An 18,543-nucleotide genomic window follows, 5' to 3' on the forward strand; every position below is an offset into this window, starting at 1 on the left:
CAGATCAGATGCCTTTTGGAGCTGAAGGTTGTGGGTTCAGTCCCAGCCTACATGTGCTTCATCCATAGTTCATAACATATGGTCCCTGGCACACGTTAAACTTGCAAAGGTCACATAGCGAGTTCATTCTCGTAGCAGGGTGTCTCTTGTCTTGACGTGACATCCACATCTGCAGCTGTTGTGGGAAGGGTGAATAAACCCATCACAGCGTTTCCGGTTGTGAAAGAATCCACTTTATTTTTGGGGCTATAAAAGCAGGCCATGAGCTGCAGAGAAATCAGTCCCAGCCTTATCCTCCTGAAGCCAAACGAAGGGGACCATCAGAATCACAATCAAGGCCAGACAGATCCTTTCCAATCTCCCGGTCTGATCACCTCCAGAGCCCAGCTCAGAGAACCTCCCTCAGTGACTCCTGCATCCAGAACGCCTGGTTTGGCTACGGCATGGCTTTCAGGAAGATGTCCAACTTTGTTTTAAATAGTGTAAGTGACAAATATACCACCACATCGCTAGGTAAGCTGCTCCAATGGTTAATTACCCCTCACTGTTAAATGTTTGTTCCTTATTTCTAGCCTGAATTTGTCTATCGATTAGAGAGACAAGGTGGGGGAGGTAATATCTTTTATTGGACCAACTTCTGTTGGCGAAAGAGACAAGCTTTCGAGCTACACAGAGCTCTTCTTCAGGGCTGGGAAGTTACTCAGAGTGTCACAGCTAAATTCAAGGTGGACCAGATTGTTTAGCATAAGGAGTGAATTCGAGGTGAAGTGGGTAGTTAACACCCCTGCAGCCATCGGACAAAAAAGGGGGGTTAATGGGTTACAGAGTGTTTTAATAAGACAGAAATCCAGTGTCTGTATTAATAGTGTCTAGCAAGGTTATGAATGTAAGCTCCCTGGCTCATTGTTTGAAAGTGATGTGCAGAGTTCCTTGGACTGGAGGATGAGGACTGAGAGGTCAGATATGAAGTCATCTTTTTGTGAAGAGCATTCGCCCATGGATGATCTGGTGTTTTTGTTTTTTTATCATTTTCCTGTGTGAGTTCATTTGAGAGCAGAGCGATTTGTCTGGCTGGTTTCACCCACATAGCTGTAAGTGTGGTATTTAGTGCATGGGATGAGGTAAGCCACATATTGTGATTGGCATGTGTAGGACCCACAGATCTTGAGTGGTGTGTTGTGGAGCTTGTTGATCATCATAACAGTGGAGATATGTCTACAGCTTTTGCAGCTGTTCTAGCAGGGTCTGGTGCCGCTTTGAATTGGTGGATCCTGGTCTGTGGGGAGCTTGCTTCTAATGCTAAGCTTGGCGATGTTTGGGGTTGTTTGAAGGCCACGGAGGGGGTTCAGGGAAGATCTCTTTCAGGATGTGGTCCCCCATTGAGTATGGATTGTAATAGTTTAATGATACCCCATCTGGGTCCTGTATGGGATAGTAGGTGATAATTAGGCATTTGCGGTCAGATGGATTTTCCCCCCCCGTATTGAAGCGGGTTCTCTCAGGATATTTGGGTGGCTCGTTCCATGATGTGACCTACTTCTCTGGTGGAGTGTCCTGGTTTGGTGAGGGCGGCTTCAACTGTGTTAAGGGGTGTATCCCAGATTTCTCCTCAGAACATATTCTGTGGTATCTGAGTGCCTGGGGCCTATATAGCCCCGATTGCTAGAGTGTGTGAGCAGCGCAGTGCTATTCTCTCCACTTTACAGATGAGGAACTAAGGTACAGAGATCAGGGGTGGCTCCAGGCACCAGCGTAGCAAGGAGGTGCCTGGGGCGGCCAATGAAGAGGGAGGCGGCATGTCCAGCCGTTCGGCGGCAATTTGGCGGCAGGGCCGTTACTCCCTCTGGGAGCGAAGGACCTGCCGCCGAATTGTCGCCGTAGAATGAAGCGGCGGTAGAGCTTCTGGCGATCTTTTTTGCTGCTTGGTGCGGCAAAAACGCTACAGCTGGCCCTGACAGAGATACTTAGGCTCAGATCCTTAAAATCCTGAAATCAATAGGTGTTGGCCTTCTAAATACCTTGGAGGGTCTGGCTCTAAGGGCATGTCTACACTACAATCTTAAATTGATCTAGGTTAGGTTGACTTACAGTCACTGCAGTAATTACTGAGGTGGCTGATGTCCACACTACCCTCCTTCTGTTGGTGGTGCATGTCCTCACCAAGAGCCCTTCCACTGACTGAAGGAGGGGCTCTCAGCTCTGCACAGCTCCCCCCAGGAGCTCACCTGCCCCCTGGGGCTTTTCGCCTCCCTGCTCACAGCCACGAGCTGCGGGGAGGCGGGGGGGAATGCCCAGGGCTTCTCACCTCCGGTAAGTAGATCCATACCCAGCTCCCAGTAGGGAGTGGGGAACTCGGGTGGCAGCCCAAGTTGGGAGCATGGAGGGCAGCCCAGCTTGGAGCGGAGACCCGGCAGCAGCCAGCTGGGTAGCTAGGAGTAGGGCTTTCTTGTCAATTTCACAGCTTCAGCAGAGCGGTGAAATTGACAAGAATGACAGCCAACAAGGGATGTAAAGAACAGTGTCTGTGTGCTACACCCTAATGACACCGACACTGACATTGACATACTTAGGCCTCCGTAAGCTGCCTTATGTCCACCGAACTCTGTAGTCAAGTATCAGAGGGGTAGCCGTGTGAGTCTGGATCTGTAAAAAACAACAGAGAGTCCTGTGGCACCTTTAAGACTAACAGATGTATTGGAGCATAAGCTTTCGTGGGTGAATACCCACTTCGTCAGACGCATGTAATGGAAATTTCCAGAGGCAGGTATAAATATGCATGCAAGAATCAGTCTGGAGATAACAAGGTTAGTTCAATCAGGGAGGGTGAGGTGCTCTGCTAGCAGTTGGTGTGAACACCAAGGGAGGAGAAACTGCTTTTGTAGTTGGCTAGCCATTCACAGTCTTTGTTTAATCCTGATCTGATGGTGTCAAATTTGCAAATGAACTGAAGCTCAGCAGTTTCTCTTTGGAGTCTGGTCCTGAAGTTTTTTTGCTGTAAGATGGCTACCTTTACTTCTGGTATTGTGTGGCCAGGGAGGTTGAAGTGTTCTCCTACAGGTTTTTGTATATTGCCATTCCTGATATCTGACTTGTGTCCATTTATCCTTTTACGTAGTGACTGTCCACAGTGAACTCTGTAGTGTAGACCAGGCATTAGTGACTTGTCTTATTTCCCACTGGGGATCATGGTACTTCTATACCTCATAAGGGGATCATGAGGCACTCAGATACCAGAGCAATGGGGATCATGCAAGTATCTAAGATACAGATGTTAGGGGCCATTATCCATTCCTTATGTGCAAGTTAGAAAACCAGTTTCCCTTGATCTTTATTTCTCAGCTCCTCATCACTTCCGAAGCTGCCATCTCCCATGGGGACACCTGGTGGCTGTAGTTATCCCAGCAGCAAGCTCTTTACAGGACCCACAAGTGTATTTTGTGGCATTGGATGAATAATGAACCAACCCCCCACCCTCCACCCACCAAAAAAAACCTATTTTTGTGGGGAAATTGTGCAAAATCTATCCTAGTCCTGGTATTCGTGAACTATTGGCCTGGCTCCTAGCATGCCAATAAGCAAAAATTGTCCAATAGTTTATTAGAAGAATATTGCAAAACTCGTCACAAAAATGACCTGGCAAATATTCTACTAAGTCAGAAGTCTCCTATTCTCCTGACCTTTACAACAAAATTAAAACTACAGAACTTTCATGGTCTTGAGCTGACTGTCTCTGCCTCTGTTTGTCTGTCCCTCTCTTAGATATATGATGAGATGGGACCTTACAAAAATAGTATTAATTATTATCTAATTATTTAATGGTATTTATATATTTTTGTTAACTTAAAATCATGTCACTTCTTCCTGCGATGTATCATGTTGGATTTTTAAATGCATGGTATTTATTATGTGCTAAATAACCTGGCTATTTATTAGTGAACGTGCTAACTATCTACTTCATGTGCATATGTCATTGGGGTCTGTTTAACTGTTACATTTGGAATGGCGATCGTAATTGTCTGTTTGATGATTTCATCACCTGGCTGTAATTAATGACATTTGCAGGTGTCACCTTTATTGTTTCACACATAAACTCCATGAAAGAAGATAGTTATGGGCTGTTTGATTATCAATGGTACTTGTTTATTTTGGTGACAGTGTCCAGCAATCTCATCCATGGCCCAGGGCCCCATTGTGCTAGGTGCTGTCAAACACAGAATATGGTGCCATCACAGACCATAGACCAACATCTGCTCTGAATGGGAGAAAGGTGGCCCAGTGGTTAGAGCACTAGCCTGCAGCTTGGGAAACCCATTTATTTTCCTGCTCTGTCTTAGACTCCTTGGGCACATCACTTAGTCTCTCAGTGCTTCTGTTCCCCCTCTGTAAGATGGGGCTGATGAGATTTCCCTACCGTGCCGAGACAAAGTGCACGTTAATGATTGTCGTGTGCTCCGATGGTCATGGGGCCATGAGTTTGAGGGATGGAGCAGGGTTATTAAACTCCTAACATAAGGGCAGGAAAGCCCCCCACCCCCCATGTAAACAAAATATCTGGCATCCGGAAATAGAAGCAATGTTCAGAAGCAGTGATGGTGAACTCCCTTGTGTATAAAGCAGCTCCAAGCAGCAGAACTAAGAGTTAAGAATTCTGAAGCAAATCTGTGCGTGCCTGAACTCCCCAGCTGTCCCTTGGATTCACATAGAGCATTGTAGCAGCAGGGCCAGACCCCACTCCTCCTGCTCCCAAGTCATAGAATCATAGAATATCAGGGTTGGAAGAGCCCTCAGAAGGTCATCTAGTCTAACCCCCTGCTCAAAGCAGGACCAATCCTCAACTAAATCATCCCAGCCAGGGCTTTGTCAAGCCTGACCTTAAAAACCCCTAAGGATGGAGATTCCACCACCTCCCTAGGCAACCCATTCCAGTGCTTCACCACCCTCCTAGTGAAATAGTGTTTCCTAATATCCAACCTAAACCTCCCCCACTGCAACTTGAGACCATTACTCCTTGTTCTGTCATCTGCTACCACTGAGAACAGTCTAGATTCATCCTCTTTGGAACCCCCCATCAGGTAGTTGAAGACTGTTATCAAATCCCCCCCTCACTCTTCTCTTCTGCAGACTAAACAATCCCAGTTCCCTCAGCCTCTCCTCATAAGTCATGTGCCCCAGCCCCCTAATCATTTTCGTTGACCTCCGCTGGACTCTCTCCTATTTGTCCACATCCTTCTTGTAGTGGGGGGACCAAAACTGGACACAATACTCCAGATGTGGCCTCACCAATGCCGAATAGTGGGGAATAATCACTTCCCTCGATCTGCTGGCAATGCTCCTACTAATGCAGCCCAATGTGCCGTTAGCCTTCTTTGCAACAAGGGCACACTGCTGAATCATATCCAGCTTCTCATCCACTGTAATCCCCAGGTTCTTTTCTGCAGAACTGCTGCCTAGCCATTCGGTCCTCAGCCTGTAGCAGTGCATGGGATGCTTCCTTCCTAAGTGCAGGACTCTGCACTTGTCCTTGTTGAACCTCATCAGATTTCTTTTGGACCAATCCTCCAATTTGTCTAGGTCACTCTGGACCCTATCCCTACCCCCCAGCGTATCTACCTCTCCCCCCAGCTTAGTGTCATCTGCGAACTTGCTGAGGGTGCAATTAATCCCACCATCCAGATCATTAATAAAGATGTTGAACAAAACCGGCCCCAGAACTGACCCCTGGGGCATTCCGCTTGATACTGGCTGCCAACTAGACATCGAGCTGTTGATCACTACCCATTAGGCCCAACAATCTAGCCAGCTTTCTATCCACCTTATAGTCGATTCATCCAATCCATACTTCTTTGACTTGCTGGCAAGAATACTGTGGGAGACCGTATCAAAAGCTTTGCTAAAGTCAAGATATATCATGTCCACTGCTTTCCCCATATCCACAGAAACAGTTATCTCATCATAGAAGGCAATCAGGTTGGTCAGGCATGACTTGCCCTTGGTGAATCCATGTTGACTGTTCCTGATCACCTTCCTCTCCTCCAAGTGCCTCAAAATGGTTTCCTTGAGGACCTGCTACATGATTTTTGGTCTGTAGTTCCCAGGGTTCTCCTTGTTCCCTTTTTTAAAGACGGGCACTATATTTGCCTTTTTCCAATCATCCGATACCTCCCCTGATTGCCATGAGTTTTCAAAGATAATGGCCAATGACATAGGCGCTGACTTCCCCTCTGCCTGGTGGGTGCTTGACCCCCCCAACCCTGTCCCCGCCCCTGTCCCTCCTCCTCCCGCGCATGCACCACCCTCGCCCACCCCCATTCCACCCCTTCCCCCAAGTCCCCGCCCCTTCTCTGCCTCCTCCCCTGAGTGTGCCGTGTCCCCACTCCTCCCCCTCCCTCCAAGAAAGTCCTAAGTGCTGCCCAAAAGCTGTTAGGCGGAGGGGGGGCGGGAAGCACTGGGAGGGAGGGGGAGGAGCGGGGACGTGGCACGCTTGGGAAGGGGGAGGAGGTGAGGTGGGGAAGGGGGGAGCTTGGCTACCAGTGGGTGCCGAGCACCTGCTAATTTCCCCCCCCCCCAATCGCCACAAGTTTTCAAAGATAATGGCCAATGGCTCTGCAATCACATCCGCCAACTCCCTCAGAATCCTCGGATACATTAAATTTGGACCTATGGATTGTGCATGTCCAGCTTTTCTAAATAGTCCTTAACCTGTTCTTTCACCACAGAGGGCTGGTCACCTCCTCCCCATCCTGTGCTACCCACTGCAGCAGTCTGGGAGCTGACCTTGTCTGTGAAGAAGGAAGCAAAAAAAGCATTGAGTACTTCAGCTTTTTCCACATCAGCTGTCATTAGGTTGCCTCCCCCATTCAGTAAGGGTCCCACACTTTCTCTGACCTCCTTCTTGTTTCTAACATACCTGTAGAAACCCTTCTCGTTACCCTTCACATCCCTTGCTAGCTGCAACTCCAGTTGTGTTTGGCCCAGGGCCAGCNTCTCTACAGGTAAACAATTACAGCAAGCATTTATACCTTTTGTTACAGACAATAATAAGCAATAGCTGCATTTTGTTTATACATAGGTCATCCTGATATCTTATTTTTCTCACTTATTTAGACTCTAGTCTACATTCCATCTTATCTACACATTATCTACACAAGGTCGCAACAACTTCTCACACAGTTCTTTCCCACTCGCCTCACACAATCCTCTCTTCTACAAATCTCGTGTTATTAGAGTTACAATTAGCCTGACTCTTGCTAACAAACTATCATGCATTGCAAGCCCCTTCCTGTCAGTTCTTTCTCTGCTTCCATAATGGCACATTCTGTGCAGGTCACAACAGCTGATAGCTCATATGCATATTGTCTTCCTTTTAAGTGCCTCTTCAGATGTTGTATTTACTGCTCACAGAAGCCTGAAAGGAAAAAAACTCTGTGGGAACTCCCCTGAGGTGAACTCCCAGGCAAACTCCCTCTGTTTGTTGCTCACTCAGTTCGCAACTGGCTGCCTTTTTATAAGTCTGCTGGCTCAAAGCAGTTGGCCCGGCTCAAAGCCTTTCCTCCAATCAATGCAGCTAATGGAGAGCCCCCTACACCAGCAAGGGTTTGGGTGACATACCAATGACCAGCAGTCCCATCCAGCAGATGCACACTCATTTCTCTCACTCCATTCATCCTTTGGGATCCCACAGCTCTCCACACACTAGTCCAGGGGTTGTCAACCTACGGCACGCAAGCCGATTTTGAGTGGCACACTGCCGAGGTCCCGGCCCCCAGCCCCACTCAGCCCCCCCCCCCCCCCCCACCCCTCTCCCCTGTGGGGGCAGGAGGCAGAAGTTTGGTCCTGTGGCAGCCAAGCTTCTCCCCTCCCCCGCTTCTTCCCCCAGCATGGTGCTTTCCTGCCCCTCCCTCCTCCCCCTCCCTGATGGCCCTTGCGAGGGGGAGGGGGACAAGTGGCAGCATGCTCCCCGCTCCGTAGAGGAGGCAGAGAAGAGGTAGGGACGGGACCTTGGGGAAGGGNCCAGACAGGGATAAGGAAGAGTTGCTTTATTCTGCAGAAGAAAGGAGAGCTTTGCACCTTAGTACAAAAACTCTGTCTTACACACATTTTACAGATCCTTTATACACATTCGGACAAAGGTCCTTGCAGTGTTAACACTTGATTGGTGGTTGTCAGACCCGTGCTTTTGCTATCTGGTCAGTGAAAACCAGCTTGGGACCAGCTCCAACTACCTTAAGGCCTTAAAGGGAAGACAGTTGAAAAGTTCAGGCTACTGTGTACTCGAAGTGTCTGCTTCCCCTTAATGGCCACTGGTTGACATAAAGGCTGCTCTGTTAAGGGGGGGTCACTAGTAACTTTCACAGTTCCCCCCTTCGGGCCTGACAAATTCAAAAATTGTCAGGCCCGTTACTCAATCAAGCTGGAGGGACAGATACTGGGTTTTCTTATGGACAGCAGAGCTTTTGATCATAGCATTACACAGGCATTTGGCACATTGTATCATTGTCCAAATTACACATAGGAAGAAAAGAATCCATTTAACAATTGTTTGAAAGAGCCCCGTAAACCATGACCCAAGGTCTGGAAGGAGGTCCTCAAAATTAAAGGTGTGATCAAGAGATAAAGCAGGGAAAACAACAGCAGCATTCTTAATGGCTTGTAAATCCTGCTCAATTAAGCCAGAATGATTCACATAGAAACAACATTTTTCCCGGATGCGAGCACAAGTTCCCCCCAATTGGTTCATATGCTTGGAAGGAGCATTGAGAATGTTTGTACTTCCACCCAGAAAGTTTCCAAGTATGTCTCCATGGCCACAGATCAGATGGTACTCCTGATGTGTCTGTAAGGCCAGTGGGCCAAGCCTGATGCTCTAGATCATTCCGAATGGCCATTAGCTGGTCATTCAGGAAATCCTGAATTTCTGAACATGCTAGATCCCACTGCAATGCCTTCCCAGCCTCAGTGATATTCAATACCATCTCTGTCAGCAACTTCTGGGTCATAGAACTAAGGGCGGAGATAACATGTAACTCACCAATTCCAGCCTGTACCTGGGTTAGCTGTGCCCCAATTTCTCATCATGTTTTGGTTCTTAAAAATATTCCAAACTGCTGCTGCACTATTGGCCCCATCCCATAGGGATCCGGTCAAGTCACTTTTCTTTCTAGAGGAAATAACCCAAGCCCTCTGTTGTGCTAATCTAATGGCAGCCCCCTGTGAGCGATTTGGGTATGTAGAGGTGATCTGGAAACTGAATAAGAGTAATGAAAATTTAACAGTCCCTAGTGTAGTGTTAATCACAGTTCATTGATATCCTAATATATTTCTTTTTGGTGTAGTACTATACCACATTCCCAAGCATGGGTCCCACAAGTTTCTTCCTGCCAGTGTATAATTCTTTGTTTCTTCACCAGGGTCAGTTCTTAATGTCTCTTGTAGTCAGGAATCCCTGGACTTTGGTGGTTTCAATGAAGCAAGTGTTCCTTCTTCTCTTTTCCTGAAACAGTGTGGTTTAACATCATACAGGGGAGAGGTTACTAGCACATCACCCTGTAATGGTTTTGCTTCTTCTAGAAAAATCCAAAGGCACAGTAGGTCTGTCAGTGGACAAGGGAGAGGTTACTAGCACTTCACCTTGTCTTTTTTCCTTTTTCCTGCTGTCCAGAAGGCACAGCAGAGCTAGAAGGAGAAATAGGCTTATCAGTCGGAGAGTCCTCCCAAGGTGGAGGGGTCTTTTTACAGTGAGAAGCCTGGGTCCAGGCAGGTAGTCCTTGGCACTTCACAGCGGTGTTGGTGGTTAACAGCACTTGGAAAGGGCCTTTCCAGTGTGGAGCCAAAGCAGTCTTTCATTGATGGACTTTACGTAGACTCAGTCTCCTTGTTTCAATGAATGGCAGGGCTGCTAGGGTCTTTGGGTAGCACTTCTTTTATCTGTGAGAAAAGAAACTTAACACATTTCATTAATGCCTGGCAGTGTTTTGCAGATCTCATAGTTGCTTGGGCACATTCAGGCCCCCCTTTTCTTGGCTGTCACACTTCCTATGATGAAATATGCAAATGTATTTGGCAAAGGGAAACACTGTGGAATCTGCCTGGAGGCTGAGCTGCAATGAGGAAATAAACAGCCCATGCCTCTTTCCTTACGTCTGATAAAGAAGGACTGAGTGGATTTTATTTCTGCCTACCTTTTTGTTTTTATCTTCGAAATTGTGATCTTTACCATCTTTTTGTTGTATAGATTCTAAGGCCAGAAGGAGCCTTTACAGCTAGTCTGACCTGACCTCTCATTTTCTTAGAAGGTTCCATGTAGTAACTTCAGGACTTAGCTTCGTGACACCACAAAAATAAAGAAGTGAACCTGACTCACTGAGAAATAAGGATTGTTTACAGACTCTTCATCACCCTGTGGGGATTTTGTTTGTTTGTTTGGCCTCAGAAGGGCATACTCAGGACTAATCTTTAAAAAGGGGAACAAAGAGGACCTGGAAAATTATAGACGGGTCAGCCCAACTTCAATGCCTGGAAAGATAGATTCATAGATTCTAGGACTGGAAGGGACCTCGAGAGGTCATCGAGTCCAGTCCCCTGCCTGCATGGCAGGACCAAATACTGTCTAGACCATCCTTGATAGACATTTATCTAACCTACTCTTAAATATCTCCAGAGATGAGATTCCACAACCTCCCTAGGCAATTTATTCCAGTATTTAACCATCCTGACAGTTAGGAACTTTTTCCTAATGTCCAACCTAGTCCTCCCTTGCTGCAGTTTAAGCCCATTGCTTCTTGTTCTATCCTTAGAGGCTAAAGTGAACAAGTTTTCTCCCTCCTCCTTATGACACCCTTTTAGATACCTGAAAACTGCTATCATGTCCCCTCTCAGTCTTCTCTTTTCCAAACTAAACAAACCCAATCCTTTCAGCCTTCCTTCATAGGTCATGTTCTCAAGACCTTTAATCATTCTTGTTGCTCTTCTCTGGACCCTTTCCAATTTCTCCACGTCTTTCTTGAAATGCGGTGCCCAGAACTGGACACAATACTCCAGCTGAGGCCTAACCAGAGCAGAGTAGAGCGGAAGAATGACTTCTCGTGTCTTGCTCACAACACACCTGTTAATACATCCCAGAATCCTGTTTGCTTTTTTTGCAACAGCATCACACTGTTGACTCATATTTAGCTTGTGGTCCACTATAACCCCTAGATCCCTTTCTGTCGTACTCCATCCTAGACAGTCTCTGGAACAAGTAATTTAACAGTCAATTTGTAAGTACCTAGAGGATAATAGGGCTATAAGAAATAGTCAGCAAGAAAAAATCATGTCTTTCTTTGATAACATTACTGGCCTAGTGGCTGGGGGGAAGCAAACGATGTGATATGTTTTGATTTTTGTAAGGCCTTTGTCACAGTCCCACAAGACATTCTCATAAACAAACTAGGGAAATGGGGTCTAGATCAGTGCTTCTCAAAGCGAGCCCGCCACTTGTTCCAGGAAACCCCCTGGCGGGCCGGGCCGGTTTGTTTACCTGCTGCGTCCACAGGTTCGGCTGATCGTGGCTCCCACTGGCCGCGGTTCGCCGCTCCAGGCCAATGGGGGCTGCAGGAAGGGCGGCCAGCACGTCCCTCGGCCCGCGCTGCTTCCCAGCAAACCATGGCCAGTGGGAGCCGCGATCGGCCAAACCTGCGGACGTGGCAGGTACACAAACCAGCCCGGACTGCCAGGGACTTTCCCGGAACAAGCGGCGGACCTGCTTTTAGAAGCACTGGTCTAGATGAAATCACTATAAGGTGGGTGCAGAACTGGTTGAACGGCCACACTTGAAGAGTAGTTATCAAAGGTTCACTGTCAAACTAGGAGGCCATCTCTAGTGGGTTCCTGCAGGGTTCAGTCTTGTATCTGGTACAATTAAATATTGTCACTAATGACTTGGACAACGGAGTGGAGAGTATGTGCAGATGACACCAAGCTGGGAGGGGTTGCAAACACTTCAGGGGACAGGTTTAAAATTCAAAACCAACAAGGAGTCTGGTGGCACCGTAAAGACTAACAGATTTATTTGGACATAAGCTTTCATGGGTAAAAAACCCACTTCTTCAGATGCATGGAGTGGAAATTACAGATGCAGGCATTATATAATGACACATGAAGAGAAGGGAGTTACCTTACAAGTGGAGAACCAGTGTTGACAGGGCCAATTCGATCAGGGTGGATGTGATCCACTCCCAATAATTGATGAGGAGATGTCAATTCCAGGAGAGGCAAAGCTGCTTTTGTAGTGAGCCAGCCACTCCCAGTTCCTATTCGAGCCCAAATTAACGGTGTTAAATTTGCAAATGAATTGTAGCTCTGCAGTTTCTCTTTGAAGTCTGTTTTTGAAGTTTTTTTTGTTGAAGGATGGCTACTTTTAAATCTGTTATTGAATGTCCAGGGAGATTGAAGTGTTCTCCTACTGGCTTTTGTATGTTACCATTCCTGATGTCCAATTTGTGTCCATTTATTCTTTTACGTAGAGACTGTCCGGTTTGGCCAATGTACATGGCAGAGGAGCATTACTGGCACATGATGGCATATATCACATTAGTAGATGTGCAGGTGAATGAGTCCCTGATGGTGTGGCTGGTGTGGTTGGGTCTTCTGATGGTGTCTCTAGAGTAGATATGGGGACACAGTAGGCAACAAGGTTTGTTATAGGGATTGGTTCCTGGGTTAGTGCTTCTGTGGTGTGGTGTGTATCAGCTGGTGAGTATTTGGGGAGCTGTCTGTAAGCGAGGACTGGCCTGCCTCCCAAGGGCTGAGAGTGAGGGATCCTTTTCCAGAATAGGTTGTAGATCGTTGATGATGTGCTGGAGAGGCTTTAGCTGGGGGCTGTATGTAATGGCCAGTGATGTTCTGTTATTTTCCTTGTTGGGCCTGTTCTGTAGTAGGTGACTTCTGGGTACCCGTCTTGCTCTGTCAATCTGTTTCCTCACTTCCCCAGGTGGGTTTTGTAGTTTTAAGAATACTTGATAAAGATCTTGTAGGTGTTTGTCTCTGTCTGAGGGGTTGGATTAAATTCGATTGTATCTTAGGGCTTGACTGTAGACAATGGATCGTGTGATGTGTCTTGGATGGAAGCTGGAGGCATGTAGGTACGTATAGCAGTCAGTAGGTTTCCGGTATAGGGTGGTGTTTATGTGACCATCACTTATTTGCATTGTCGTGTCCAGGAAGTGGATCTCTTGTGTGGACTGGTCCAGGCTGAGGTTGATGGTGGGGTGGAAATTGTTGAAATCCAGGTGGAATTCTTCAAGGGCCTCCTTTACGTGGGTCCATATGATGAAGATGTCATCAGTCTAGTGCAAGTAGAGGAGGGGCGCTAGGGGACAAGAGCTGAGGAAGCATTGTTCTAAGTCAGCCACTTTAAAATTCAAAGTGACCTTGTCAAATTGGAGCATTGGTGTGAATTCAGCAAGATGAAATTCAATAATGGCAAGTGCAAAGTACTACTTTTAGGAAAGTACATGTTAAGGCCTGTTATAGAGAGGGCAGCAATCAATTGTTCTCCATGTGCACTGAAGGCAGGACAAGATGAAAGAGGCTTAATCTGCAGCGAGGAAGATTTAGGTTAGATATTAGGAGAAGCTGTCTAACTCTATAGATAGCTAAGCTCTGGACCAGGCTTCCAAAGGAGGTTGTGGAATCCCTGTCATTGGAGGTTTTGAAGAACAGGTTGGATGAACATCTGTCAGGGATGGTCTAGATCACTGGTTCTCAAACTGTTGTACCGGTGACCCCTTTCACACAGCAAGCCTCTGAGTGCGACCGCCCCTTATACATTAAAAACACATTTTTATATATTTATCATTATAAATGCTGGAGGCAAAACAGGGTTTGGGGTGGAGGCTGACAGGTCGCGACCCCCATGTAATAACCTCATGACCCCCTGAGAGGTCCCGACCCCCAGTTTGAGAACCCCTTGTCTAGATTGACTTGGTACTGCCTCAGCACAGGGGGTTGGATTTGATGGCCTCTCGAAGTCTCTTCCAGCCCAACATTTGATTCTATGAAGAAAGGGAGCCAGCAGTCAAAATTGGGGAGGAGCTGGTGGACGGTAGATGACAGCAACGGGAGGAGGGGGAAAGCGAAAGATTCTGTGGGAACAAAAATCACAGTGAAGCTTTTCTGAAGGGACCGTTTTGATTTTCTATCTTTAAATGATCTTTTTACTTAAAAATTTATTTAATTGGATGCTATTGGTTTAATTATTGTATTTTTAATTTAATTTAATTTTATAATTGAAAAAGAATTAAGAAACCCTAATTTTAAAATAATATAAAAATAACTTGGATATTTTTAATTTTAATATCATACAATATAATAATGGCAATTAATTAATCTGGATTGAGGCTGTGGCGCATCTTGAAGATAAGGACTAAGACCTTGAACTTGGTTCCATATTCTAGGGGAAGCCAGCGTAGGGTGTGAAGAACAAGGGTGAGGTGTTCCCAGTAGCCTGTGTTGCTGAGGCGATGCTCTCAAGTGTTCTGTGTTGACATGCCCAGGTATGTCACACTGTTGTAGTCAGTGGTGCAAGCAGAGCTATCCCTTGGATAGGGTGAATTGGGGCAACCGCTCTGGGCCCCATGTTTTGGGGAGCCCCGTGGGCTGGTGCGATTGGCTGGCATGGTCGGTCCTGGAAGAGACAAATCTGTTACTTCCGCCCCAGACCCTGCACCCCCCTAGGGACAGCCCTGGGTGCAAGTCTGGTGATACGGTACACCATAGCAGTAAGATATTTATAGCTAGCACGGCATACTGGAAAAACACAAGAGGAGCCCACCCCCAGTCCTTCCAATTAGCTGCGTTTCCTGAGTCCTCCTCTCTGGGGTCTGTACAGCAGAAGTCTCCCGCGCAGCAGGAGGAGGACAGAGCCCGCAGGTAACCTGAGATGGATGTGGATCATGGGGAGGGGATGGGGAAAGTGCAGAGGCCCCGGACTGGGGGTAGGGTGGGGAGAGTAGGAGTCACGTGGGGGGTCATGTGGGGAGATCATGTGCCCCCCCCCTTGTGTCCCTCCCATGAGTGCAGTGTACCAGCAAGAAATTATTTCTACTTGCACCACTGGTTGTAGTCCAGCCAAGAGGTGATGAAGATGTGAAGAACTGAGGCCAGGTCATGGTCCACCAAGATGGGACAGAGTCTCCTAGACAGTTGGGAATGGTAACATATTACTCACAGCTGCAGTGATGTGAGAGCTGAGCATCAGCAAGGAATCCAGGGGCCTCTTAGACTGTAGACTGAACTGACCAATTGTGGGTGTGAACCTTCCACCCAAGGAAGCTTGCACAGTGGCTGCAAACTCCTCAGCTATATCACCTCTCCCTTGCTGCAGACAGCTGTTTTGCAGCCCGGAGTTGATCTTATCTGTCGTGATGGTAGCAGTGTGGTTGTATGTGGTGACGGATAGGTGGGGCTGTGTGTCATCTGCATATTGCTGGTACCTGAGTCCACGTCGTCCAACCAGGCCACCTAATGGCTGCATGCAGAGGTTGAATAGGACCAGAGAGAGAACTGATCCAGGTGGGACTCCACAAGGAAAGGGTGTGGAGATGCAGTTTCCCATCACTGATCCTTGAGTGCATCCCTCCAGGAAGGGCCCAGACCAGTGGTGGGCAACCTGTGGCCCGCGAGCCGTACGCGACTAGTCAGAGTAATCTGCTGGCGGGCCGCGAGACAGTGTTTACATTGACCGTCTGCAGGCACGGCCACCCGCAGCTCTGCACCCACCCACCGAATTTTGGAGCACCCACAAGTCAGCGCCTAAGGCGCCACTTTTGGATTTGTGCTCAGTGGGGGAGCAGCCGCTTCCCCTGCTCCCCCGCAGCTACACTAGTGCATAGGGCCCCATAAATCCTAAGGATGGCCCTGGATTCACCCTTGTGGAATGGACTGGGAGATCCAGCCCCATTTGGATTAGGCAATCTGAGAAACTGCGTCAGACACTAAGCCCCGGGAATTTCCCAGTTTTAGAGACACTATAAAGCTGGATGACATACTCCAAAGAAATCATTCAGAACCACAGGGAGCAGAAGACACCCTGAATTGCATGAAGAAGTTGTGCAGACGCAGGTATTGTCATCGCATTTCTCTGCCGTGGTGCCTTTCAGCTGGGGCATCTGTCCGTCAGACAGCGGCCTCTTCCTTTCTTCTCCCTTGGTTGTCTGTGTGGTGCAGTCTTTTGAGGAAGTTTCCCACTGAAAGGTTAAAACAGAGAACAGCCTGATTTCTAGTTATAGCAATGTTACTTCGTGTTGCCTGTCTGGTAGCTCCCAATCAGAAGCCAATCGACCAGAGGAGGTTTTCCTGCTGGCCTGGCTCCTGACTAGCATGAGGAGGACTAGATGGAGCTTGTTCAGATGGGAATATGATACCTAGAGCTGAGTCTAATGTTTTTCCTCTTCCAGGAGCAGCCATGGCCAGAGTATTCAACCAGCTCCCTGAGCTGAAAGGATGTGACAGGTAATTACCGGTTCCTAGTCATTCAGAAACTGCAGGTTCAGGTCTGCCCTGTCGGTGCTGGGCTGCCTTTAGAGAGGAGTTTATGGGCCGGATTCTTAGTTTGGTTAAGGTGAGGCTGGAGTAATTCCATGGGCTTCATTGGTGCCAGTCTGGATTTACACTGGTGCAGTTGTGATTAGGATCTGGCATTGCATCTGTCAAAGTTAGACTCAGGACTCATAGTTTGTCAGACCACTCTGTTTTATTAGCACAGCGCTCTGCTAATACATTCAGATAATGTGAGCCCCCATGCAAGATTCAAACAGTCTTATTTATACAGATAAAAGGGTGCGAACTAAACAAAGGGACAGAGAGAGCAAAATTGTAAAATTTGCATAGGCCACAATATGCATATCCTGCTTCCTTATTAACTTTTATCGATCTAAGGCTAATGCTTCACCAATTGCCCTTAAGTGGCAAGTTAAGCAGTTAATGTCTGCTTTCCTGCCCCCCCCTGGCTTGCAGCATTTCTCATTTCTACTTAAAGGTACATACAGCATTCTTTAATTCATTCTATTTCTTTAATACTCAAGCTTACGCAAAGACCAACAATTACTGGGTTCCACATATTAATAGTTCTTTATCTCTTTGTTCATCAGTGATATTTAACATCATCATATTAGCACTCTGTTTTGGGGCAGTCACCTGGGTGGCATACCTTACACAATTCTGGATACAACAGGAGATTAACTGAAAGCATACAAAAATCATTAGGATTCCGCACAGGATAGTCAGGGCTCCCTGAAACAACCAGTTTCCTATGCCAGAGAAATTGAATAGGTTACTTAGCCACTTCCATAAAGAACTCGGTTCTTCATAGGGAAGATATGCGATTTGTTCTAAGGGACTAGCGCGATCTATTACCTCATTGGTGTCGTCAGGTATGAACACACAACATTCTTTTCCAATGAGAGCACAGGTCCCTCCTTTGGCCGCCAGCACTATGTCCAATGGCTGACGGTTTTGGAGGGCCATCTGTCAGATCGCCCCTGTTTCTTTGGCCAGGGTCTTTAAACTCTCTCCGGTTTCATTTGCCATTATTTCAACTACTGCTTGTAACCTTAGGAGCCTTTTTGCATGGTGTATTACTCCCCCAAGTGGGATAAGGGAACCGCCAATGGCCTCTTCCCAGGTCAAGGGGCTTATGTTATTTACATACCATTGGGCATCTGATAAGTCCCTTCTTTTTCGCCTGAAATTACGAAGGCGTTCTCGTGGGAAGGACCCTAGCACTCGGAATTGTGGGAAGAGTTGGACGGGATAACAGATACCTGACCAGTTAGCTGGTAACACAGCTTTGGTCCCACAAACCCAATAATGGCCTATTAATGCTGGGGAGGGTCGGTTGCACCCATTTGTCACATAGGTGCCTACAAAGGAGGAGTAATATCCTCCGAAGGGCACAGGGTAATTCTCCTTACGAAGAGTAGTGTTATTTGCATGGCATTGAAAGATTGTATTGTTTTCACTAAGATTACTGTAGGGGGAACATGAGATTGATTTTTCTGTTTGATCCCAGGTCGAGAAAAATTCATATCCCCGTACCCGGCCCGCCACTCTTTAGTTTTGTTCGAATAATCCCATACACCATTGGCCACAATATGCTGAAGGCGACGGCTTTTTCCCAGATCCAGCCCTGTCCATTACACACTCAACACCAATGACCTTTTCCCTCCATCACACTTATCCATTTAGATACATTTATTCCCACTGCTTCCCAAGTGTCATTATTGTTCCATGTTTTGTTAATCGGACGAGGTCCTCCAGTGAGGTCTGGGGAATTGAGTGGGATTGCCAGGACAGGAACACCAGCTTGAGAGTGAGCTGGGATGTGGCTGCAGACCCAGCAATTAGAAATATTAAGAGTCTGAGCTATCCACACTTGCTGCTGGATAAAAGAATTGTCATTGTGGACTCCCCAGACCTTAAGACACCAGCAGCCGAGGAACAGGCGCCACCAGAGGCTCATGTTGGAGGCAAGGCCCTTCCGGTTCTGACAACCTCAACTGAGGGAAC

At 47.3% G+C, this 18,543-nt stretch overlaps 1 protein-coding gene across 1 annotated transcript in view; it reads left to right on the forward strand.

Annotated features, from left to right (window-relative positions):
- The first annotated feature begins 297 nt into the window (after positions 1–297).
- LOC117872809 (interleukin-1 receptor antagonist protein-like) overlaps positions 298–18,543 on the forward strand; it is a 43,483-nt gene continuing 25,237 nt past the window's right edge. Inside the window, exons 1-2 of the mRNA XM_034761595.1 lie at positions 298–513; positions 16,434–16,488. Coding sequence (XP_034617486.1) covers positions 444–513; positions 16,434–16,488 — 125 coding nt within the window. The 5' untranslated portion in view covers positions 298–443. The remainder of the gene's footprint in view (positions 514–16,433; positions 16,489–18,543) is intronic.

Source organism: Trachemys scripta, chromosome 2, assembly GCF_013100865.1.
Source record: "Trachemys scripta elegans isolate TJP31775 chromosome 2, CAS_Tse_1.0, whole genome shotgun sequence".
In the NCBI taxonomy this organism is placed as follows: Eukaryota; Metazoa; Chordata; order Testudines; family Emydidae; genus Trachemys; species Trachemys scripta.